This window comes from Oncorhynchus keta, chromosome 28, assembly GCF_023373465.1.
Source record: "Oncorhynchus keta strain PuntledgeMale-10-30-2019 chromosome 28, Oket_V2, whole genome shotgun sequence".
Lineage (NCBI taxonomy): Eukaryota > Metazoa > Chordata > Actinopteri > Salmoniformes > Salmonidae > Oncorhynchus > Oncorhynchus keta.
The window spans coordinates 15,493,806-15,520,289 of record NC_068448.1 but is presented as its reverse complement, the minus strand read 5'-3'; the positions used below and the strand labels follow the sequence as shown (position 1 = coordinate 15,520,289).

Below are 26,484 nucleotides of genomic sequence, written 5' to 3'. Positions count from 1 at the left end.
GTGGGGGGAGGAGGTGAAGAAGAAGAGGAAGAGGAGGAGGAACACACAACATGTGAATGAGAATCTTAGTGACAACATGAATCAGTCATGATATGTAGGCCTAGCCCCTGATGCTCTGCAATTCAATGATGTTACAAACCAGTTATTAAGCCATAGTATACAATACAGCTTATAACAGTACTTCATTAAACAAAGTGATGACACTATCTCCCATTCTCTTCCTCCCCCTCTGCATTGAGGTATTCCTGCTACCAGTCACTTATCAGCCCTGTTTACAAACCACCTCAACCACTCCAGTACCCCTGCACATTGAATAAGGTACTGGTACTGACCTGTATATACAACCACTCCAGTACACCTACACATTGAGTAAGGTACTGACACTGACCTGTATATACAACCACTCCATTACCCCTGCACATTGAATAAGGTACTGGTACTGACCTGTATATACAACCACTCCAGTACACCTGCACATTGAATAAGGTACTGGTACTGACCTGTATATACAACCACTCCAGTACCCCTGCACATTGAATAAGGTACTGGTACTGACCTGTATATACAACCAGTCCAGTACCCCTGCACATTGAATAAGGTACTAACACTGACCTGTATATACAACCAGTCCAGTACCCCTGCACATTGAATAAGGTACTAACACTGACCTGTATATACAACCATTCCAGTACCCCTGCACATTGAATAAGGTACTAACACTGACCTGTATATACAACCACTCCAGTACCCCTGCACATTGAGTAAGGTACTGACACTGACCTGTATATACAACCACTCCATTACCCCTGCACATTGAATAAGGTACTGACACTGACCTGTATATCCAACCAGTCCAGTACCCCTGCACATTGAATAAGGTACTAACACTGACCTGTATATACAACCACTCCATTACCCCTGCACATTGAATAAGGTACTGACACTGACCTGTATATACAACCAGTCCAGTACCCCTGCACATTGAATAAGGTACTAACACTGACCTGTATATACAACCATTCCAGTACCCCTGCACATTGAATAAGGTACTAACACTGACCTGTATATACAACCACTCCAGTACCCCTGCACATTGAGTAAGGTACTGACACTGACCTGTATATACAACCACTCCATTACCCCTGCACATTGAATAAGGTACTGACACTGACCTGTATATACAACCAGTCCAGTACCCCTGCACATTGAATAAGGTACTAACACTGACCTGTATATACAACCACTCCAGTACCCCTGCACATTGAATAAGGTACTAACACTGACCTGTATATACAACCACTCCAGTACCCCTGCACATTGAATAAGGTACTAACACTGACCTGTAAATACAACCACTCCAGTACCCCTACACATTGAGTAAGGTACTAACACTGACCTGTAAATACAACCACTCCAGTACCCCTGCACATTGAATAAGGTACTGACACTGACCTGTATATACAACCACTCCAGTACCCCTGCACATTGAATAAGGTACTAACACTGACCTGTAAATACAACCACTCCAGTACCCCTACACATTGAATAAGGTACTGACACTGACCTGTAAATACAACCAGTCCAGTACCCCTGCATATTGAATAAGGTACTAACACTGACCTGTAAATACAACCACTCCAGTACCCCTGCACATTGAGTAAGGTACTAACACTGACCTGTAAATACAACCACTCCAGTACCCCTGCACATTGAATAAGGTACTGGTACTGACCTGTAAATACAACCACTCCATACCCCTGCACATTGAATAAGGTACTGACACTGACCTGTATATACTACCACTCCAGTATCCCTGCACATTGAATAAGGTACTGACACTGACCTGTATATACTACCACTCCAGTATCCCTGCACATTGAATAAGGTACTGGCACTGACCTGTATATACAACCACTCCAGTACCCCTGCACATTGAATAAGGTACTGGTACTGACCTGTATATACTACCACTCCAGTATCCCTGCACATTGAATAAGGTACTGGCACTGACCTGTATATACAACCACTCCAGTACCCCTGCACATTGAATAAGGTACTGGTACTGACCTGTATATACTACCACTCCAGTATCCCTGCACATTGAATAAGGTACTGGCACTGACCTGTATATACAACCACTCCAGTACCCCTGCACATTGAATAAGGTACGAACACTGACCTGTATATACTACCACTCCAGTACCCCTGCACATTGAATAAGGTACGAACACTGACCTGTATATACTACCACTCCAGTACCCCTGCACATTGACTAAGGTACGAACACTGACCTGTATATACAACCACTCCAGTATCCCTGCATATTGAATAAGGTACTGGTACTGACCTGTATATACAACCACTCCAGTACCCCTGCACATTGAATAAGGTACTGGTACTGACCTGTAAATACTACCACTCCAGTACCCCTACACATTGAATAAGGTACTGACACTGACCTGTATATACTACCACTCCAGTGCCCCTGCATATTGAATAAGGTACTAACACTGACCTGTATATACAACCACTCCAGTACCCCTACACATTGAATAAGGTACTGACACTGACCTGTATATACAACCACTCCAGTACCCCTGCACATTGAATAAGGTACTGACACTGACCTGTATATACAACCACTCCAGTACCCCTGCACATTGAATAAGGTACTGACACTGACCTGTATATACTACCACTCCAGTACCCCTGCACATTGAATAAGGTACTGACACTGACCTGTATATACAACCACTCCAGTACCCCTGCACATTGAATAAGGTACTGACACTGACCTGTATATACAACCACTCCAGTACCCCTGCACATTGAATAAGGTACTGACACTGACCTGTATATACAACCACTCCAGTACCCCTGCACATTGAATAAGGTACTGAAACTGACCTGTATATACAACCACTCCAGTACCCCTGCACATTGAATAAGGTACTGGTACTGACCTGTATATACAACCACTCCAGTACCCCTGCACATTGAATAAGGTACTGACACTGACCTGTATATACAACCACTCCAGTACCCCTGCACATTGAATAAGGTACTGGCACTGACCTGTATATACAACCACTCCAGTACCCCTGCACATTGAATAAGGTACTGACACTGACCTGTATATACAACCACTCCAGTACCCCTGCACATTGAATAAGGTACTGACACTGACCTGTATATACAACCACTCCAGTACCCCTGCACATTGAATAAGGTACTGACACTGACCTGTATATACTACCACTCCAGTATCCCTGCACATTGAATACTCCAGTACCCTGCACATTGAATAAGGTACTGACACTGACCTGTATATACTACCACTCCAGTATCCCTGCACATTGAATAAGGTACTGACACTGACCTGTATATACTACCACTCCAGTACCCCTGCACATTGAATAAGGTACTGGTACTGACCTGTATATACTACCACTCCAGTACCCCTACACATTGAATAAGGTACTGAACACTGACCTGTATATACTACCACTCCAGTGCCCCTGCACATTGAATAAGGTACTGAACACTGACCTGTATATACTACCACTCCAGTATCCCTGCACATTGAATAAGGTACTGACACTGACCTGTAAATACAACCACTCCAGTACCCCTGCACATTGAATAAGGAACTAACACTGACCTGTATATACAACCACTCCAGTACCCCTGCACATTGAATAAGGTACTAACACTGACCTGTATATACTACCACTCCAGTATCCCTGCACATTGAATAAGGTACTAACACTGACCTGTATATACAACCACTCCAGTACCCCTGCACATTGAATAAGGTACTGGTACTGACCTGTATATACTACCACTCCAGTACCCCTACACATTGAATAAGGTACTGACACTGACCTGTATATACTACCACTCCAGTACCCCTGCACATTGAATAAGGTACTGGTACTGACCTGTAAATACTACCACTCCAGTACCCCTACACATTGAATAAGGTACTGACACTGACCTGTATATACTACCACTCCAGTGCCCCTGCATATTGAATAAGGTACTAACACTGACCTGTATATACAACCACTCCAGTACCCCTACACATTGAATAAGGTACTGACACTGACCTGTATATACTACCACTCCAGTACCCCTGCACATTGAATAAGGTACTGACACTGACCTGTATATACTACCACTCCAGTGCCCCTGCACATTGAATAAGGTACTGACACTGACCTGTATATACTACCACTCCAGTGCCCCTGCACATTGAATAAGGTACTGACACTGACCTGTATATACAACCACTCCAGTATCCCTGCACATTGAATAAGGTACTAACACTGACCTGTATATACAACCACTCCAGTACCCCTGCACATTGAATAAGGTACTGACACTGACCTGTATATACAACCACTCCAGTACCCCTGCACATTGAATAAGGTACGAACACTGACCTGTATATACAACCACTCCAGTGCCCCTGCACATTGAATAAGGTACGAACACTGACCTGTATATACAACCACTCCAGTACCCCTGCACATTGAATAAGGTACTAACACTGACCTGTATATACAACCACTCCAGTACCCCTGCACATTGAATAAGGTACTGACACTGACCTGTATATACAACCACTCCAGTACCCCTGCACATTGAATAAGGTACTAACACTGACCTGTATATACAACCACTCCAGTACCCCTGCACATTGAATAAGGTACTAACACTGACCTGTATATACAACCACTCCAGTACCCCTGCACATTGAATAAGGTACTGACACTGACCTGTATATACAACCACTCCAGTACCCCTGCACATTGAATAAGGTACTAACACTGACCTGTATATACAACCACTCCAGTACCCCTGCACATTGAATAAGGTACTGACACTGACCTGTATATACTACCACTCCAGTACCCCTGCACATTGAATAAGGTACTGACTGACCTGTATATACTACCACTCCAGTACCCCTGCACATTGAATAAGGTACTGAAACTGACCTGTATATACAACCACTCCAGTACCCCTGCACATTGAGTAAGGTACTGGTACTGACCTGTATATACAACCACTCCATTACCCCTGCACATTGAATAAGGTACTAACACTGACCTGTATATACAACCACTCCAGTACCCCTGCACATTGAATAAGGTACTAACACTGACCTGTATATACAACCACTCCAGTACCCCTGCACATTGAATAAGGTACTGACACTGACCTGTATATACAACCACTCCAGTACCCCTGCACATTGAATAAGGTACTAACACTGACCTGTATATACAACCACTCCAGTACCCCTGCACATTGAATAAGGTACTAACACTGACCTGTATATACAACCATTCCAGTACCCCTGCACATTGAATAAGGTACTGACACTGACCTGTATATACAACCACTCCAGTGCCCCTGCACATTGAATAAGGTACTGACACTGACCTGTATATACAACCACTCCAGTACCCCTGCACATTGAATAAGGTACTGACTGACCTGTATATACAACCACTCCAGTACCCCTGCACATTGAATAAGCTACTGACACTGACCTGTATATACAACCACTCCAGTACCCCTGCACATTGAATAAGGTACGAACACTGACCTGTATATACTACCACTCCAGTGCCCCTGCACATTGAATAAGGTACTGACACTGACCTGTATATACAACCACTCCAGTGCCCCTACACATTGAATAAGGTACTGACACTGACCTGTATATACAACCACTCCAGTACCCTGCACATTGAATAAGGTACTGAACACTGACCTGTATATACTACCACTCCAGTGCCCCTGCACATTGAATAAGGTACTGACACTGACCTGTATATACAACCACTCCAGTGCCCCTACACATTGAATAAGGTACTGACACTGACCTGTATATACAACCACTCCAGTACCCTGCACATTGAATAAGGTACTGACACTGACCTGTATATACAACCACTCCAGTACCCCTGCACATTGAATAAGGTACTGACACTGACCTGTATATACAACCACTCCAGTGCCCCTACACATTGAATAAAGGTACTGACCACTGACCTCAATAATATACTACCACTCCAGTACCCCTGCACATTGAATAAGGTACTGACACTGACCTGTATATACTACCACTCCAGTACCCCTGCACATTGAATAAGGTACTGACACTGACCTGTATATACAACCACTCCAGTACCCCTGCACATTGAATAAGGTACTGACACTGACCTGTATATACAACCACTCCAGTACCCCTGCACATTGAATAAGGTACTGGTACTGACCTGTATATACAACCACTCCAGTATCCCTGCACATTGAATAAGGTACTGACACTGACCTGTATATACAACCACTCCAGTACCCCTGCACATTGAATAAGGTACTGGCACTGACCTGTATATACAACCACTCCAGTACCCCTGCACATTGAATAAGGTACTGACACTGACCTGTATATACTACCACTCCAGTATCCCTGCACATTGAATAAGGTACTGACACTGACCTGTATATACAACCACTCCAGTACCCCTGCACATTGAATAAGGTACTAACACTGACCTGTATATACAACCACTCCAGTATCCCTGCACATTGAATAAGGTACTGACACTGACCTGTATATACTACCACTCCAGTATCCCTGCACATTGAATAAGGTACTGACACTGACCTGTATGTACTACCACTCCAGTACCCCTGCACATTGAATAAGGTACTGGTACTGACCTGTAAATACTACCACTCCAGTACCCCTACACATTGAATAAGGTACGAACACTGACCTGTATATACTACCACTCCAGTGCCCCTGCACATTGACTAAGGTACGAACACTGACCTGTATATACTACCACTCCAGTATCCCTACACATTGAATAAGGTACTGACACTGACCTGTAAATACAACCACTCCAGTACCCCTGCACATTGAATAAGGAACTAACACTGACCTGTATATACAACCACTCCAGTACCCCTGCACATTGAATAAGGTACTAACACTGACCTGTATATACTACCACTCCAGTATCCCTGCACATTGAATAAGGTACTAACACTGACCTGTATATACAACCACTCCAGTACCCCTACACATTGAATAAGGTACTGGTACTGACCTGTATATACTACCACTCCAGTACCCCTACACATTGAATAAGGTACTGACACTGACCTGTATATACTACCACTCCAGTACCCCTGCACATTGAATAAGGTACTGGTACTGACCTGTAAATACTACCACTCCAGTACCCCTACACATTGAATAAGGTACTGACACTGACCTGTATATACTACCACCACTGACCACTAACACTGACCTGCAGTACCCCTACATTGAATAAGGTACTGACACTGACCTGTATATACACCACTCCAGTACTGCACATTGAATAAGGTTCTGTACACTGACCTGTATATACTACCACTCCAGTACACATTGAATAAGGTACTGACACTGACCTGTATATACTACCACTCCAGTACCCCTGCACATTGAATAAGGTACTGACACTGATACCACTCCAGGCCCCTGCACATTGAATAAGGTACTGACACTGACCTGTATATACTACCACTCCAGTGCCCCTGCACATTGAATAAGGTACTGACACTGACCTGTATATACAACCACTCCAGTATCCCTGCACATTGAATAAGGTACTAACACTGACCTGTATATACAAACCACCCAGTACCCTGACCTGTATATACATTGAATAAGGTACTGACACTGACCTGTATATACAACCACTCCAGTACCCCTGCACATTGAATAAGGTACTGAACACTGACCTGTATATACAACCACTCCAGTGCCCCTGCACATTGAATAAGGTACTGAACACTGACCTGTATATACAACCACTCCAGTACCCCTGCACATTGAATAAGGTACTAACACTGACCTGTATATACAACCACTCCAGTACCCCTGCACATTGAATAAGGTACTGACACTGACCTGTATATACAACCACTCCAGTACATTGAATGCACATTGAATAAGGTACTAACACTGACCTGTATATACAACCACTCCAGTACCCTGCACATTGAATAAGGTACTGACACTGACCTGTATATACAACCACTCCAGTACCCCTGCACATTGAATAAGGTACTAACACTGACCTGTATATACAACCACTCCAGTACCCCTGCACATTGAATAAGGTACTGACACTGACCATTGAATAAGGTCTGGTACTGACCTGTATATACAACCACTCCAGTACCCCTGCACATTGAATAAGGTACTAAACTGACCTGTATATACTCCAGTACCCTGCACATTGACACTGACCATTGAATAGGTACTACACTGACCACAACCACTCCAGTACCCCTGCACATTGAATAAGGTACTAACACTGACCTGTATATACAACCACTCCAGTACCCCTGCACATTGAATAAGGTACTAACACTGACCTGTATATACAACCATTCCAGTACCCCTGCACATTGAATAAGGTACTGACACTGACCTGTATATACAACCACTCCAGTGCCCCTGCACATTGAATAAGGTACTGACACTGACCTGTATATACAACCACTCCAGTACCCCTGCACATTGAATAAGGTACTGACTGACCTGTATATACAACCACTCCAGTACCCCTGCACATTGAATAAGGTACTGACACTGACCTGTATATACAACCACTCCAGTACCCCTGCACATTGAATAAGGTACTGACACTGACCTGTATATACTACCACTCCAGTACCCCTGCACATTGAATAAGGTACTGACTGACCTGTATATACAACCACTCCAGTACCCCTGCACATTGAATAAGCTACTGACACTGACCTGTATATACAACCACTCCAGTACCCCTGCACATTGAATAAGGTACGAACACTGACCTGTATATACTACCACTCCAGTGCCCCTGCACATTGAATAAGGTACTGACACTGACCTGTATATACAACCACTCCAGTGCCCCTACACATTGAATAAGGTACTGACACTGACCTGTATATACAACCACTCCAGTACCCCTACACATTGAATAAGGTACTGACACTGACCTGTATATACAACCACTCCAGTACCCCTGCACATTGAATAAGGTACTGACACTGACCTGTATATACAACCACTCCAGTGCCCCTACACATTGAATAAGGTACTGACACTGACCTGTATATACAACCACTCCAGTGCCCCTGCACATTGAATAAGGTACTGACACTGACCTGATTTGTGAAAAAAGTTTGAAATATCCAATAAATGTCGTTCCACTTCATGATTGTGTCCCACTTGTTGTTGATTCTTCACAAAAAAATACAGTTTTATATCTTTGTTTGAAGCCTGAAATGTGGCAAAAGGTTGCAAAGTTCAAGGGGGCCGAATACTTTCGCAAGGCACTGTATAACCACTCCAGTACCCTGGACATTGAATAAGGTACTGACACTGACCTATATATACCTCTATATACTTGCATTCTCTTTCTTTAACTCACATCGTAGTTCTTGTGTGGTTTTTATAAACATTTTTGATTGTATTTTCTATTATTATCTATATTATCATTATTATTATCTATATTTTCATTATCTATTTTATCTATATTATTATTATCTATATTATTATTTTCTATATAATCTCCATTATCATGATCTATATTATTATTAACTACATTATTATTATTATCTATATTATTATCTATATTATCATTTGTATCTATATTATTATTATGATCTATATTATTATTATCTATATTATTATTTTCGATATAATCTCCATTATCATGATCTATATTATTATTAACTACATTATTATTATTATTATCTATATTATCATGATCTATATTACTATTATCTATATTATTATTATTATATATATTATTTGTATCTATATTATTATTATTTATATTAATATATCATTATCTATAGTACTATTATCTATATTATTATCATCTATATTATCATAATTATCTATATTATTATTATCTATATCATTACTATCTATATTATTATTATCTATATCATTACTATCTATATTATTATTTATATTAATAATATCATTATTATTATCACTGAATTGTTGGGAAAGAGGTCTCAAGTTAAGAATTTCACTGTTCTGTTTTACACCTGTTGTATCCTGTGCACGCGGCGAAACAACTTTGACACTTGAAACTTGAGTTAACCATTGAGTTGACCAGTAAGCATGGCCTCCCTCCCTCCCTCCCTCCCTCCCTCCCTCCCTCCCTCCCTCCCTCCCTCCCTCCCTCCCTCCCATTCTTTCCTTCCTCTCAGGATATCCAGAAATAGCAGAGGGACAATGTGATCTCAGTCCTGACACACATCCCACACAAACATTACACCTATATTCATGTCCCATGGGCAAACTGCCTGCCACTCACTCACACACACTGTTACACTCACATCACGTACAATCCCTGAAAGTAGAGCCCTGTGTGGCTGAAAGTGCTACAGCTTCTGTCTTTATCAGTTGGTGCCAACTCATTCACCACTGAGATGACAGTGTGAATTAAACATGGAAGGTGTTGGCAATGTGAGGGTGTGTTGAGAGTGAGATGACTAATGAAACAGGAAGACAGAGGCTGTCACAAATGGCACCCTATGCCCATAGGGCTATGGTGAAAAGTAGTGCACTATATAGGGAATAGGTTGCCATTTGGGACTTAAGCACACTCATTTTGGTAACATGATTAGTCATAAGGTTGGTACTGTGCCCAGTCTTTCCAAATCACTACCCTGCTGTTTCTCCTCATACTTCCTTTTAGGTCAGTGGTCACCAACCTTTTCTGAGTCCAGATCACTTTCTGAGTCAAAATGCTAGCCGAGATCTACCGCTCAGATGTATTTTTTAACATGACCTAAACACGTAAGCCTATGCATCATTAACCAATTAAAACAGTTCTGTGAGGTTTGTGCAAATGGTAAGTCTGAGAGTGTTTCCACATATAGTCCTCTTTAAAAGAACCAATCTCAGTCCTCTTAAAAGTGAACTCTGGGGTGAAAAAGCTGAAGAACTCAGTTCTCTTTGTATTCACACTGCCCCTTGCCTTTGAATGAGGACTCAACACTATTCCAACCCCACAATTGAATAACCAGTTTATGAAGCTCTCTTAACCTACAGATCACATCTTACAAACAAACATTCAAAACAAGCAATCAGAACTGAACTCCATATACACTACAATTCATCCCATCCCACATCCCTCATCTCATCCCACATCCCTCAGCCCCTCTTACGTCTCTCATCCCATCCCACATCCCTCAGCCCCTCTTACGTCTCTCATCCCATCCCACATCCCTCATCCCATCCCACATCCCTCAGCCCCTCTTACGTTTCTCATCTCATCCCACATCCCTCATCCCATCCCACATCCCTTAGCCCCTCTTACATCTCTCATCCCATCCCACATCCCTTATCCCATCCCACATCCCTCAGCCCCTCTTACGTCTCTCATCCCATCCCACATCCCTCATCCCATCCCACATTACTCAGCCCCTCTTACGTTTCTCATCTCATCCCACATCCCTCATCCCATCCCACATCCCATCCCACATCCCTTAGCCCCTCTTACGTCTCTCATCCCATCCCACATCCCTCAGCCCCTCTTACGTCTCTCATCCCATTTTACGTCTCTCATCCCATCCCACATCCCTCATCCCATCCCACATCCCTCAGCCCCTCTTACGTCTCTCACCTTCCTTGGACATGCCGACCTCAAAGCACTTCTGCAGTCGGCAGTACTGGCAGCGGTTCCTGGTGACCTTGTTGATCTGGCAGTTCTTGTCTCGGTGGCAGGTGTACACCATGTTCTTCTGGATACTGCGTCGGAAGAAACCCTGGAGACATCAACAGATATATATAGATATATATATATAGATATAGATAGATTGGAGAAATAGAGATAGAGAGAGCAAGCGAGAGAGAGAGAGAATGAGAGTGTGCGAGAGAGAGAGAGAGAGAAAGAGAGAGAGAGAGAGAGAGAGAGAAAAGAGGGAAAAAAGAACAGATTAAATACTATATAGGGAGTGACATTGTAACGATCACACACTGAGAAATTAACAGAGAGAATGATTATGAAATATGGTTGAATGGAATAGAATGAACGACATTGTAACGGTCACGTATCCGTCTGCTTTATTTCAATCTTTCATGCCTGTCCATTTTTCAAATTCACAACAGAAACATTTAGTATGTTTTGTACTGTTATGATTTCCTCATCCAGGATTCTTTATTTTACATTATTATGGTAATGTCTCAATATCATGATCTTCTATACTTTCACTTTTATGTCTCACACTTAGTTTTTTTTTGTGTGTGTCTTGTCAGTGTTAAGTTTGAGTTTTGTGTGTGTATTTGTAGTGATGATGATGAGGAAGATGAAGATGAAGCAGGGGCTTCCTCACCTTGCAGCCCTCACATGAGCTGACTCCGTAATGGTATCCAGAGGACTTGTCCTGGCACACGAAGCAGGGTTTGTAGATGCGTGGTGGGGGAGGTGGAGAGGGAGAGCTGGGGACCATCTCGTCAGAGCTGGTGCTCTGGGTCTCCACCGCTACAGAGAGAAGAGTAAAGAGGTTTATTTGTTGATTGATTTTATTACGTTTTAGCTTGCAGTCGAATAGAGTTGTTAGCGAGCCTTCAAGGTTAGAACACACCAATTAAAGACAGGCGAGAGGTTTTGGCTGACTATTGGTGGGGAGAAGACTGACATTTTACATTTAGGGTTTCTGTGTCAGGGGGTGCAGATGCTCTTATCCAGAGCGACTTACAGTTCTGCATTAATCTTAAGACAGCAAGGTGGGACAACCATATCACTGGCATAGAAAGTACACTTTTCCTCAATAAAGTAGATAGCAAACTCAGAGCAGGTAGGAGGTAGGAGGTAAGAGGTAGGAGAGGAAAGAGTCACTGTTAGTTCACTAAAGGCTTTTCATTTATTTTGATTTAGGATGGGGTGCGAGGGGGGTGCTGTGGGATTTTTTTGGATACACTTTGAAGAGGTAGGGTTTCAAATGTTTTCAGAAGATGGGCAAGGACTCTGCTGTCCTAGCTTCAGGGGGAAGCTGGTTCCACCAATGGGGTGCCAGGACAAAGAAGAGCTTGGACTGGGCTGAGCGGGACCTGCCCTCCTGTAGGGGTGGGAGGGCCAAAAGACCATAGGCCCCCCCCTCTGAGCAGGGCCCTCAGGTCACAGATCAGAGATTAGTGTGCCTTTTAGAGCTGGGAGGGGCTCAGATTGTCAGAGGTAAAGAAAACAAACAGTTTAACAGCAGGCAGATAACTGACAATAAGTGGAGGCGTAATTGATTAGATTGACAGATCTCAGTCTCTGATAAGGACTGGTAGCTGAATGGGCAGGGCTGTTGCAGCAGCTAGGGATTCCTCAGTCATTCCAAAACAGCCTACTGACTGATTCATTGAGACCGGCATCCACTTAACACAACCTCAGGACAAATCTAGCACACACCTGATAAGGTAGCTAAGGTGTAAGGAGATGAGAGACCACAATGTAGAAAGAAGTCTCACTGCTGCAGACTGCAGACTTCTGCCAACCCTGTTCAAACAAGCTGATTGTCATACCACTGACGTCACATGATCCTGAGGTTCTAAATAAGGTCATTGTGCACTGATCTATGCATTGTATGGATTCCATAAGCCATAAGTCACACACTCACACAGGAGCACAAAACACAACATGCACACAGGCGCGCAGACGCATCACATACCCACACACACCAGGCCCTCACACATGCTAGTTAACATTGCAAATTCTCAGTCAGAGACACACCCCTCCCTAATAACACTTCTTTCAACTTTCACGCCCCGGTCGCCCCTCAAACTTCAACCTCCAAATTTCTCCAGCCCCAGCCTCCAAAACACACCACCCCCTGACACACAAACCCAATTTTCTCTTTTTTCCTGGCCCTAAATTCCTCAGCTCGGCCCTGGCAGGGTTTAATAGTGGGCCAGGCTTATGAACTGGCCTATAAAGGCAGTCTCATAGCTGGCCAGGCCTTTATTAGGATTCAGTCACCTTGGGCAGCTATTCACACCAGCAGCTGTAGGCCCAGGCCCGTAAAAAAGCAGAACCAATCATAAAATAAAAAAACAGGGAGGCTAAAATTCTAACGTTTACTGCCCACACCACCCACTAGCACCTTCAATGGAAACCACAGGGCAAGCCTAAACTACCTATACCCCACCCCCTCCTCAGTCCCCTTTTCCACCTCTAGTCCCACTTCCCTCCGCAGTCCCCCTTCCCTCCTCCAGTGCCCCTTTCCACCTCTAGTCCCCCTTCCCTCCTCCTGTCCCCATTCCCTCCTCCAGTCTTCCTTCCCTCCTCAGTCCCCCTTCTCTCCTCAGTCCCCCTTCCCCCTTCCCTCCTCCAGTTCCCCTTCCCTCCTCCAGTCCCCCTTCCCTCCTCCAGTCCCCCTTCCCTCCTCCAGTTCCCCTTCCCTCCTCCAGTCCCCTTCCCTCCTCCAGTCCCCCTTCCCTCCTCCAGTCCCCCTTCCCTCCTCCAGTTCCCCTTCCCTCCTCCAGTCCCCTTCCCTCCTCAGTCCCCCTTCCCTCCTCAGTCCCCCTTCCCTCCTCCAGTCCCCATTCCCTCCTCCAGTTCCCCTTCTCTCCTCCAATTCCCCTTCCCTCCTCCAGTCTTCCTTCCCTCCTCCAGTCTTCCTTCCCTCCTCCAGTCTTCCTTCCCTCCTCCAGTTCCCCTTCTCTCCTCCAATTCCCCTTCCCTCCTCCAGTCTTCCTTCCCTCCTCCAGTCTTCCTTCCCTCCTCCAGTCTTCCTTCCCTCCTCCAGTCTTCCTTCCCTCCTCCAGTTCCCCTTCTCTCCTCCAATTCCCCTTCCCTCCTCCAGTCTTCCTTGACTCCTCCAGTCTTCCTTCCCTCCTCCAGTCTTCCTTCCCTCCTCCAGTCTTCCTTCCCTCCTCCAGTCTTCCTTCCCTCCTCCAGTCTTCCTTCCCTCCTCCAGTTCCCCTTCCCTCCTCCAGTCTTCCTTCCCTCCTCCAGTCTTCCTTCCCTCCTCAGTCCCCCTTCCCTCCTCCAGTTCCCCTTCCCTCCTCCAGTTCCCCTTCCCTCCTCCAGTCCCCCTTCCCTCCTCCAGTCTTCCTTCCCTCCTCCAGTCTTCCTTCCCTCCTCAGCCCCCCTTCTCTCCTCTCCCGTTTCCCTCCTCTTCTCTCACACCCTGGGCTCAAACCAAACCACCAGCTTGCCTTTTGACAACTACTACTGTTCCTACAACAACTCCTCCTACTACTACTATTACTACTACTACCACCACTACTACTACTGCTACTGCTAGTACTACCACCATTAGTACTAGTGCTACTACTACTACTACTACTACTGCTACCACCACTACTACTACAACAACTACTGCTACTCCTACTTCTACTGATACTACTTCTCCTGCTACTCCTACTACTGCTACTACTACCACCACTACTCCTACTGCTACTACCACAACAACTCCTCCTCCTCCTCCTACTAGTACTACTGCTACTACTACCACCACCACTACTACTGCTACTACTACTACTACTACTACTACTGCTACAACTACTGCTACCACTACTACTACAACAACTCCTCCTCCTTCTACTACTGCTACTACTGCTCCCACCACTACTACTGCTACTACTACCACCAACACCACTACTACTACTACTACTACTACTACTCCCACTACTACTAATACTACTACGACAACAACAACTCCTCCTACAACTACTGCTACTCCTACTGCTACTACTACTCCTACTACTACTACTGCAACAATTCCTCCTACTACTACTGCTACTGCTACTTCTACCACCACCACTACTACTACTACTACTACTTCTCCTACTATTACTTCTCCTACTACTGCTACTACTGCTACTACTACCACCACTAATTGTACCACTGCTACCACCACTACTACTACTTCTCCTACTACTACTATTACTACTACAACAACTCCTCCTACTACTACTACTACTGCTACTACTACCACCACCACTACTACTACAACTTCTGCTACCACGACTACTACTACTTCTCCTACTCCTACTACTACCACCTCTACTACTACTACTACCACCTCTACTACTACTACTACTACTACTACTACTACTACCACTACTACTACTACTACTACTACTACTCCTACTGCTACTACTATTACTACCACTACCACTTCTACTGCTGCTACTACAACAACTCCTCATACAACTGCTACTACTCTACTACTGCTACTCCTACTGCTACTACTACCACCACTACTACTACTGCTACTACTACTACTCCTGCTACAACTACTACTACTACTTCTCCTACTCCTACTACTACCATTACTACTACTGCTACCACTTCTACTACTGGTACTACAACTCCTCATACTACTGCTACTACTATTACTCCTACTACTGCTACTATTACTGCTACTACTATTACTACTACTACTATTACTACTACTACTGCTACTATTGCCTCAACTACCACCACTACTACTACTGCTACTACTACCACCACTACTACTACTACTGGTACTACTACTACTACTACTACTACTACTACTACTACTACTACTACCACGACTTCTACCACTTCTCCTACTCCTACTACTACCATTACTACTACTGCTACCACTTCTACTACTACTACTACAACTCCTCATACTACTGCTACTACTATTACTACTACTACTATTACTGCTACTGCTACTACTACTACTGCTACTACACCTACTGCTACTACACCTACTTATCCTACTCCTACTACTACCATTACTACTACTGCTACTACAACTACTTATCCTACTCCTACTATTGCTACTACTATTACTACTACTACAATTACTCCTACTACTGCTACTATTACTACTACTACAATTACTCCTACTACTACTACTATTACTACTACTACAATTACTCCTACTACTGCTACTATTACTACTACTTACTCCTGCTCATTCTACTACTACTACTATCACTGCTACTGCTACTACTACTACTACTGCTACTACTACTACTACTACTGCTACTGCTACTACTAATACTACTGTTACTACTACTACTCCTACTACTGCTACTATTACTGCTACTACTACTATTACTATCACTACTACTACTACTACTACTACTACTACTACTACTACTACTACTACTCCTACTACTATTACTACCACTACTACTCATACTACTACTCCTACTGCTACTACTACTACTCCTACTACTACTCCTACAACTATTACTACTACTACTACTACTCCTACAACTACTACTGCTACTACTATTACTACCACCACTACTGCTACTACAACTATTACTACTACTACTACTACTCCTACTGCTACTACTATTACTACTACGCCAACTCCTACTACTACTATACATTTTCATATCAAACTAACCGTATTCTAAGTCTACAGCCTAAATTCCTAAATGTCTAACAGCTTCATTGTGCTTGAGGAAAATGTGTTTTAGATCAGTCTCAGGAACAGTCCCAATACTGAAGTAACAAATCAACCTCTCTACTCTAACCATTCCTTAAAACAGATGACTGTGTCTGTGACCCAAATGGACACCTTTTCCCTATTGTTCACTACTTTGGACCAGAGCCCTATGGGCCCAGGTCAAAAACGGTGCTCTAAATAGGTAATAGGGTGCTATTTGGTATGCACACTGCTTCTGCAGCAGTTCATCTCATATGTATATATTGTATTTTATACCATCTATTGCATCATGCCTATGCTGCTCGGTCATCGCTCATCCATATATTTATATGTACATATCCTCATTCATCCCTTTAGATTTGTGTGTATTAGGTAGTTGTTGTGGAATTGTTAGATAAATTGTTAGATATTACTGCACTGTCGGGACTAGAAGCACAAGCATTTCGCAACACTCACATCAACATCTGCTAACCATGTGTATGTGACCAATAAATTTGATTTGATTTGGAGTTGCAGCAATCCTCTTGGCCCTATATGTTCCAAACACTATAGCATTCGGTTAGGTATTACTGCACTGTTGGAACATAAGCATTTAGCTACACCGGCGAAAACATCTGCATAATATGTATATTTGACATTTGATTTGACGATTTGATTTGAACACAGGGTCAGAGAAGAGTTCAGTTGGTAGAGCATGGCGCTTGCACCGCCTGGGTTGTGGGTTCGATTCCTGGGGCCACCCAAACATTAAACGTATACATGCATGACTATAAATTGCTTTGGATAAACGGGTAAATGGCATGTATTATTACGTTTTAGTAGAACCTCATTGAGCGTGCTGTGAACTTTTATGCAATACCAACAGCAGTAAACAAGACACTGGGGCCATGTGTTTGACAAGTCCTTTGATAAGGACAAACCCTGTGTAGGAACAAGAAATGGATAGTAAATTAGATGGTCTGAGAGGCTGAGAGATTGAACAAGAGTGAGAGAAAGAGAGGGGGTGGAGAGAGAGAGAGAAACTAGGACAGCAGAGAACATAAAAATCAATCTGGATCTGTCAACAACATGAACTGGTTCCTGCCATAGTATAATGGAACCTGACTCCTGCTCTCTCACACACACACACACACACACACACACACACACACACACACACACACACACACACACACACACACACACACACACACACACACACACACACACACACACACACACACACACACACACACACACACACACACACACACACACACACACACACACACACACACACACATTATAAGATGGTGCCGACAGATATGGCAGCTCTGCTTTTAGCTCCTAAGGAACATTGCAATATTTCGTTTTTTTAGTGTGTTATTTGTTACATTATTAGCCCAGATTTTTTTTGTATTATTGCATACAGCCGGAAACAACTTTAGGATATCAGAGTGGCGGTAGCTCACGAGCATTACGACCAGGAATACGACTTTCCAAGTTGGATCCTTTGTTCATACCCCCCATTTAACTTATTCCAGAGGCTGCTCCAAAACACAGCCGGCGGAGAAGAGGTATTCGGAGTAGACTTCTAGTCCGACTCAAGAGGCGTGCACACCATCCACCGCTTCAGAATATATTACTCGCTAATGTTCAGTCTCTGGATAATAAGGTAGATGAGCTCAGGGCGAGGATCTCCTTCAAGAGACATCAGGGATTGTCACATACTCTGTTACACAGAAACATGGCTCTCTAGGGATATTTTTTTAAAATTTGTAATATATTTTACTAGGCAAGTCAGTTGAGAACAAATTCTTATTTTCAATGATGGCCTTGGAACAGTGGGTTAACTGCCTGTTCAGGGGCAGAACGACAGATTTGTACCTTGTCAGCTCGGGGATTCGAACTTGCAACCTTCCGGTAACTAGTCCAACGTTCTAACCACTAGGCTACCCTGCCGCCCCAGGGTACTGTCCCTGTCCATACAGGGTGGGGGGGTATTAAGACAGGAATAAAGACAGGAATAAAGAACTCTCTGGGAAGAAAGGCAGGGGTGTATGTTTCATGATAAACTACTCTTGGTGTGATTGTGATAACATACAGATACTCAAGTCCTTCTGTTCACCCGATCTTGAATACTTCACAATCAAATGCCAATCATATTACCTCCCAAGAGAATTCTCTTTGGTGAAAGTCACAGCCGTGTATATTCCCGCCCAAGACAATACCAAGACGGTCCTCAAAGAACTACAGTGGACTTTATGAAAATTGGAAAATTGGAAACCACATATCCCGAGGCCACATTTATTGTAGGAAAACACTACCGAAGTTCTACCAACACATTGACGGTAGTACTCGTGCTGGTAAACCATTGCACCACTGCTACTCAACTTTTTGAAATGCCTACAAGGCCCTCTCCCGCCTTCCCTTCTGCAAATCTGATTACAACTCCATTTTGCTTCTCTTTTCCTATAGGCAGAAACTCATACAGGAAGTACCCATGCTAAGGTCTATTCAATGCTGGTCTGACCAATCGGAATGCATGTTTCCAGATTGTTTTGATCACGCCGACTGGGATATGTTCCGGGTAGCCTCTGAGAATAACAGAATACACCAATATTGTGAGTCAGTTCATCAGGAAGTGTATAGGAGATGTCGTATCCAGTGTGACTATTAAAACCTACCCAAACAATAAACCATGGATAGATGGCAGCATTCGCGCAAAACTGAACAATGAACCACCGCATTTAACCATGGCAAGGTGGCTGGGAATATGGCCAAATATAAACAGTGTAGTTATTCCCGCCATAAGGCAATCAAACAAGCAAAACATTAGTATAGAGACAAAGTGGAGTCGCAATTCAACGGCTCAGACATGAACTACAAATGGAAAACCAGCCACATCGCGGACACCAACGTCTTGATTCCGGACAAGTTAAACACCTTCTTCGCCAGCTTTGAGGATAACACAGCGCCACATACACAGCCCACTACAAAGGACTGTGGGCTCTCCTTCTCCTTGGCCGACATGATTAAGACATTTAAGTCTGTTAACCCTCGCAAGGCTGCCGGCCCAGGTGGCATCCCTAGCCGCGTCATCAAAGCATGCGCAGAACAGCTGGCTGGAGTGTTTACAGACATATTCAATCTCTCCCTATCCCAGTCTACTGTCCCCACTTGCTTCAAGGTGTCCACCATTGTTCCTGTATCCAAGAAAGCAAAGGTAACTGAACTAAATGACTATCGCCCCATAGCACTCACTTCTGTCATCATGAAGTGCTTTGTGGGGCTAGTTAAGGATCATATCACCTCCACCCTACCTGACACCCTAGACCCACTTCAATTTGTTTTCCGCACAAATAGATCCACAGACGATGCAATCGCCATCGCACTGCACACTGCCCTATCCAAGAGGAATACCTATGTAAGAATGCTGTTCATTGACCATAGCTCATCATTCAACACGAAAGTACCCTCCAAGCTCATCTGGGCCCTGGGTCTGAACCCAGCCCTGTGCAACTGGGTCTTGGACTTCCTGACGGGCCGCCCCCCAGGAGGTGAGGGTAGGAAACAACACCTCCACTTTGCTGATCCTCAACACAGGAGCCCCACAAGGGTGTGTGCTCAGCCCCCTCCTGTACTCCCTGTTTACCCATGACTGCGTGGCCACGCACGCCTCAAACTCAATCCTCAAGTTTGCAGACAACACAACAGTAGTAGGCTTGATTACCAACAATGAAGAGACAGCCTACATGGAGGAGGTGAGGGCACTGGTAGAGTGGTGCCAGGAGAATAATGTCTCACTCAATGTCAACAAAATAAAGGAGCTGAAACAGCAGAGGGAACATGCCTCTATCCACATTGATGGGACCACAGTGGAGCAGGTGGAAAGCTTCAAGTTCCTCGGCTTACACATCACTAACAGTCTGAAATGGTCCACCCATATAGACAGTGTGTTATAGAAGGCGCAACAACGCCTCTTCAACCTGAGGAGGCTGAAGAAAACCCTCACAAACTTTAACAGATGCCCATTCGAGAGCTTCCCGTTGAGAGTATCATCGCCTGGTACAGCAGTTTCACCGCCCGCAACCGCAGGGCTTTCCAGAGGGTGGTGCAGTCTGCCCAATGCTTCACCAGGGGCAAACTACCTGCCCTCCAGGACACCTACAGCTCCCGATGTCACAGGAAGACCAAAAAGATCAACAAGGACATCAACCACCCGAGCCACAGCCTGTTCACCCCGTTATCATCCAGAAGGCGAGGTCAGTACAGGTGCATCAAAGCTGAGGCCAGCATCTAACTCAAGGCCATCAGACTGTTAAATAGCCATCACTAGCCGGCTTCCACATCATTACGCAACCCTGCACCTTAGAGGCTGCTGACCTATATACATAGACTTGGAATCCCTGGCCACTTTAATAATGGAACACTCGTCACTTAAATACTATTTACATACTGCTTTACTCATCTCATACTTATACCGCATTCTATTCTACTGTATTTTAGTCAATGCCACTCCTAATATTTATATATTTTTTCATTCCATTCTTTTACTTTTAGATTTGTGTTTATTGTTGTGAATTGTTTGATACTACTGCACTGTTGGAGCTAGAAACACAAGCATTTAGCTACACCCTCAATAACATCTGCTAAATACGGTATGTGTATGTGACCAATAATTATTTTATTTTATTTGACAAACACACACGCTCCATACCTATCCAAATATCCCTCCACATTTTCCCCACACCAGGCAAGATGGCCCACTTGAATGATGACATGGAGCTATTCAATCAACCCCCCCTGAGCCCCCTGTCCATGTCTCTTCATGTCACTCACTGTCTCCCAAACCCAGCTCATCTTTGTTTAGAGAAAAAAAAGGCCTCTGAAATGAGAGGCCCTCTTATCAGTTCTGAAACCTGGGCCTCAGTTTGCATGACAATCTTCCTCGGAGAGCTGAAGGCTGGTGATGGACGAGGGGAGGGGAGGGGAGGGGGGGAGGGGGAGGGTTAGCCGCTGCTCATTTCCTACATTTCGTACTAAGTATCAGTTTACCTCTAATCCCCATCTCTCATTGGCCTCTGTACACACATGGTCCAGCTGCACTGCCATGATTTACACTAATCCCAGAGTCACGCGCACACGTTCATGCGCACACACACGCAGAAGCACACATGCTGGGACACACACACACACCTTCAGCCTCTATCTGCAGAGTAACATCCTTACACTGTACCTCATTAGATGTGCTAAGTACACCAGACAGAAATAGACATGTAGCTGAAGGTCAATTGCATTAAATTCTAGGTCAACGTCAACTGGGCCAAATGACTTCCCTTGAAGTTCAACTGATACAATAGAAGAAGAGAAAGAAGAAAGGATACACAGGGAACCAAAGAGGAAGGGCTTTTTGGTTGACCATCAAAACCTGTCTGTTGTTTTGTGGTCTCTAGAAAAGAAGAGGGGCTGTGCTGTGATGTACAGCATGTGTCCAATAACAATTCAACTGTGAGCAAAGCAAAGGCATTACTGTGTTTCTGTGTTGTTGCGCAACCCTGGTTTTAACCGAGCAGCTAGCTAGCATATGACACCCTGGCAGAGGAACAACTATTCCTTCACAATAGGCTGCCTGCAGATTTGGTCTACGTGACTGTGGGTGTGATTGAATCTTCACTGGGACACTATTCCAGGGTGAGTCTTGGCATGTGAGAGAGTTAGTGTGTGTGTGTGTTCGTGCTTGTTATATGTGTGTTTGTGTGTGCTCGCAAGCATGCGTTCTTGCCTGCGTATGTATTTTTGTGTGTGTGCTCACGTGTATGCGAATAGAACTGTGGCCTCTTAGTTTAGAGTGGGCCCTCCCCCATTCAGTGGCTCTGCCCAGTCTCTGCAGACTAGACTCCATTTGATTTGCAAGTGGGATTCTCTGTTCACTCTGCTCTCTCTCCTGATTCACACGCTGTACTGTTCCAATGTGCCATGAAAGTATGTGCTAGTTGTAGTGATGTACAGGGATCTGTGTAGATAGACTCCCACCTTTACCGCTCTATCTGCATCTCTAACTTCCTTAAAGAACCCAGAGTACAGGCCTGAAGCTGTATGTGTCTGTTACGGTCAGATACTAGACAGTGAGGCATGTGTGTCTGTTACGGTCAGATACTAGACAGTGAGACATGTGTGTCTGTTACGGTCAGATACTAGACAGTGAGACATGTGTGTCTGTTACGGTCAGATACTAGACAGTGAGGCATGTGTGTCTGTTACGGTCAGATACTAGACAGTGAGGCATGTGTGTCTGTTACGGTCAGATACCAGACAGTGAGGTATGTGTGTCTGTTACGGTCAGATACCAGACAGTGAGGCATGTGTGTCTGTTACGGTCAGATACTAGACAGTGAGGTATGTGTGTCTGTTACGGTCAGATACTAGACAGTGAGACATGTGTGTCTGTTACGGTCAGATACTAGACAGTGAGGCATGTGTGTCTGTTACGGTCAGATACTAGACAGTGAGACATGTGTGTCTGTTACGGTCAGATACCAGACAGTGAGACATGTGTGTCTGTTACGGTCAGATACTAGACAGTGAGGCATGTGTGTCTGTTACGGTCAGATACTAGACAGTGAGGTATGTGTGTCTGTTACGGTCAGATACCAGACAGTGAGGCATGTGTGTCTGTTACGGTCAGATACTAGACAGTGAGACATGTGTGTCTGTTACGGTCAGATACTAGACAGTGAGGCATGTGTGTCTGTTACGGTCAGATACTAGACAGTGAGGTATGTGTGTCTGTTACGGTCAGATACCAGACAGTAAGACATGTGTGTCTGTTACGGTCAGATACTAGACAGTGAGACATGTGTGTCTGTTACGGTCAGATACCAGACAGTGAGGCATGTGTGTCTGTTACGGTCAGATACCAGACAGTGAGACATGTGTGTCTGTTACGGTCAGATACCAGACAGTGAGGCTTGTGTGTCTGTTACAGTCAGATACCAGACAGTAAGACATGTGTGTCTGTTATGGTCAGATACCAGACAGTGAGGCATGTGTGTCTGTTACGGTCAGATACTAGACAGTGAGGCATGTGTGTCTGTTACGGTCAGATACCAGACAGTGAGGTATGTGTGTCTGTTACGGTCAGATACTAGACAGTGAGGCATGTGTGTCTGTTACGGTCAGATACTAGACAGTGAGGCATGTGTGTCTGTTACAGTCAGATACTAGACAGTGAGGCATGTGTGTCTGTTACGGTCAGATACTAGACAGTGAGGCATGTGTGTCTGTTACGGTCAGATACCAGACAGTGAGGCATGTGTGTCTGTTACGGTCAGATACCAGACAGTGAGGCATGTGTGTCTGTTACAGTCAGATACTAGACAGTGAGGCATGTGTGTCTGTTACGGTCAGATACTAGACAGTGAGGCATGTGTGTCTGTTACGGTCAGATACCAGACAGTGAGGCATGTGTGTCTGTTACGGTCAGATACTAGACAGTGAGGCATGTGTGTCTGTTACGGTCAGATACTAGACAGTGAGGCATGTGTGTCTGTTACGGTCAGATACCAGACAGTGAGGCATGTGTGTCTGTTATGGTCAGATACCAGACAGTGAGGCATGTGTGTCTGTTACGGTCAGATACTAGACAGTGAGGCATGTGTGTCTGTTACGGTCAGATACCAGACAGTGAGGCATGTGTGTCTGTTATGGTCAGATACCAGACAGTGAGGCATGTGTGTCTGTTACGGTCAGATACCAGACAGTGAGGCATGTGTGTCTGTTACGGTCAGATACCAGACAGTGAGGCATGTGTGTCTGTTATGGTCAGATACCAGACAGTGAGGCATGTGTGTCTGTTACGGTCAGATACTAGACAGTGAGGCATGTGTGTCTGTTACGGTCAGATACCAGACAGTGAGGCATGTGTGTCTGTTACGGTCAGATACTAGACAGTGAGGCATGTGTGTCTGTTACGGTCAGATACCAGACAGTGAGGCATGTGTGTCTGTTACGGTCAGATACTAGACAGTGAGGCATGTGTGTCTGTTACGGTCAGATACTAGACAGTGAGACATGTGTGTCTGTTACGGTCAGATACCAGACAGTGAGGCATGTGTGTCTGTTACGGTCAGATACCAGACAGTGAGGCATGTGTGTCTGTTACGGTCAGATACTAGACAGTGAGACATGTGTGTCTGTTACGGTCAGATACTAGACAGTGAGGCATGTGTGTCTGTTACGGTCAGATACCAGACAGTGAGGCATGTGTGTCTGTTACGGTCAGATACTAGACAGTGAGGCATGTGTGTCTGTTACAGTCAGATACTAGACAGTGAGGCATGTGTGTCTGTTACGGTCAGATACTAGACAGTGAGGCATGTGTGTCTGTTACGGTCAGATACTAGACAGTGAGGCATGTGTGTCTGTTACGGTCAGATACTAGACAGTGAGGCATGTGTGTCTGTTACGGTCAGATACCAGACAGTGAGGCATGTGTGTCTGTTACGGTCAGATACTAGACAGTGAGGCATGTGTGTCTGTTACGGTCAGATACTAGACAGTGAGGCATGTGTGTCTGTTACGGTCAGATACTAGACAGTGAGGCATGTGTGTCTGTTACGGTCAGATACCAGACAGTGAGGCATGTGTGTCTGTTACGGTCAGATACCAGACAGTGAGGCATGTGTGTCTGTTACGGTCAGATACTAGACAGTGAGGCATGTGTGTCTGTTATGGTCAGATACCAGACAGTGAGGCATGTGTGTCTGTTACGGTCAGATACTAGACAGTGAGGCATGTGTGTCTGTTACGGTCAGATACCAGACAGTGAGACATGTGTGTCTGTTACGGTCAGATACCAGACAGTGAGGCATGTGTGTCTGTTACGGTCAGATACTAGACAGTGAGGCATGTGTGTCTGTTATGGTCAGATACCAGACAGTGAGGCATGTGTGTCTGTTACGGTCAGATACTAGACAGTGAGGCATGTGTGTCTGTTACGGTCAGATACTAGACAGTGAGGCATGTGTGTCTGTTACGGTCAGATACTAG

General features: G+C 44.6%; 2 protein-coding genes across 6 annotated transcripts in view; both read right to left on the bottom strand.

Moving 5' to 3' along the window:
• LOC118372498 (retinoic acid receptor gamma-A-like) overlaps positions 1-26,484 on the bottom strand; it is a 61,263-nt gene that overhangs the window by 5,508 nt on the left and 29,271 nt on the right. Inside the window, exons 2-3 of the mRNA XM_052484967.1 lie at positions 12,421-12,569; positions 11,712-11,853 (exon numbers count right to left, since the gene is read on the bottom strand). Of these exons, the coding sequence (XP_052340927.1) occupies positions 11,712-11,853; positions 12,421-12,569 (291 nt within the window). The remainder of the gene's footprint in view (positions 1-11,711; positions 11,854-12,420; positions 12,570-26,484) is intronic.
• On the bottom strand, positions 574-6,946 carry LOC127913220 (uncharacterized). 5 transcript variants are annotated; one of them, XM_052484966.1, is made up of 6 exons: positions 6,630-6,946; positions 6,406-6,517; positions 2,908-3,243; positions 1,900-2,067; positions 1,453-1,508; positions 602-1,004 (listed from the first exon to the last, which is right to left on the bottom strand). In XM_052484966.1, exons 2-6 carry the CDS (start codon positions 6,493-6,495, stop codon positions 602-604), a joined length of 1,053 nt encoding a protein of 350 aa, XP_052340926.1. In that variant the 5' UTR covers positions 6,496-6,517; positions 6,630-6,946. The 5 variants fall into 5 exon arrangements, 1 of the variants encoding a protein (XP_052340926.1); XR_008085321.1 differs by lacking the exons at positions 2,908-3,243; positions 6,406-6,517; positions 6,630-6,946 and having other exon boundaries at positions 574-1,508; positions 2,012-2,152; XR_008085322.1 differs by lacking the exons at positions 1,453-1,508; positions 2,908-3,243; positions 6,406-6,517; positions 6,630-6,946 and having other exon boundaries at positions 574-1,340; positions 2,012-2,152.

Excerpts from the sequence above, each read along its gene's own strand:
- LOC127913220 (XM_052484966.1), bottom strand. The coding sequence starts at position 6,495 with ATGTGCAGGGATACTGGAGTGGTAGTATATACAGGTCAGTGTCAGTAC. Across the intron at positions 3,244-6,405 it reads TGGAGTGGTTGTATATACAG|GTCAGTGTCAGTACCTTATT; the intron begins GTCAGTGCCAGT and ends TAGTATATACAG. Across the intron at positions 1,005-1,452 it reads TGGAGTGGTTGTATATACAG|GTCAGTGTTAGTACCTTATT; the intron begins GTCAGTGTCAGT and ends TTGTATATACAG.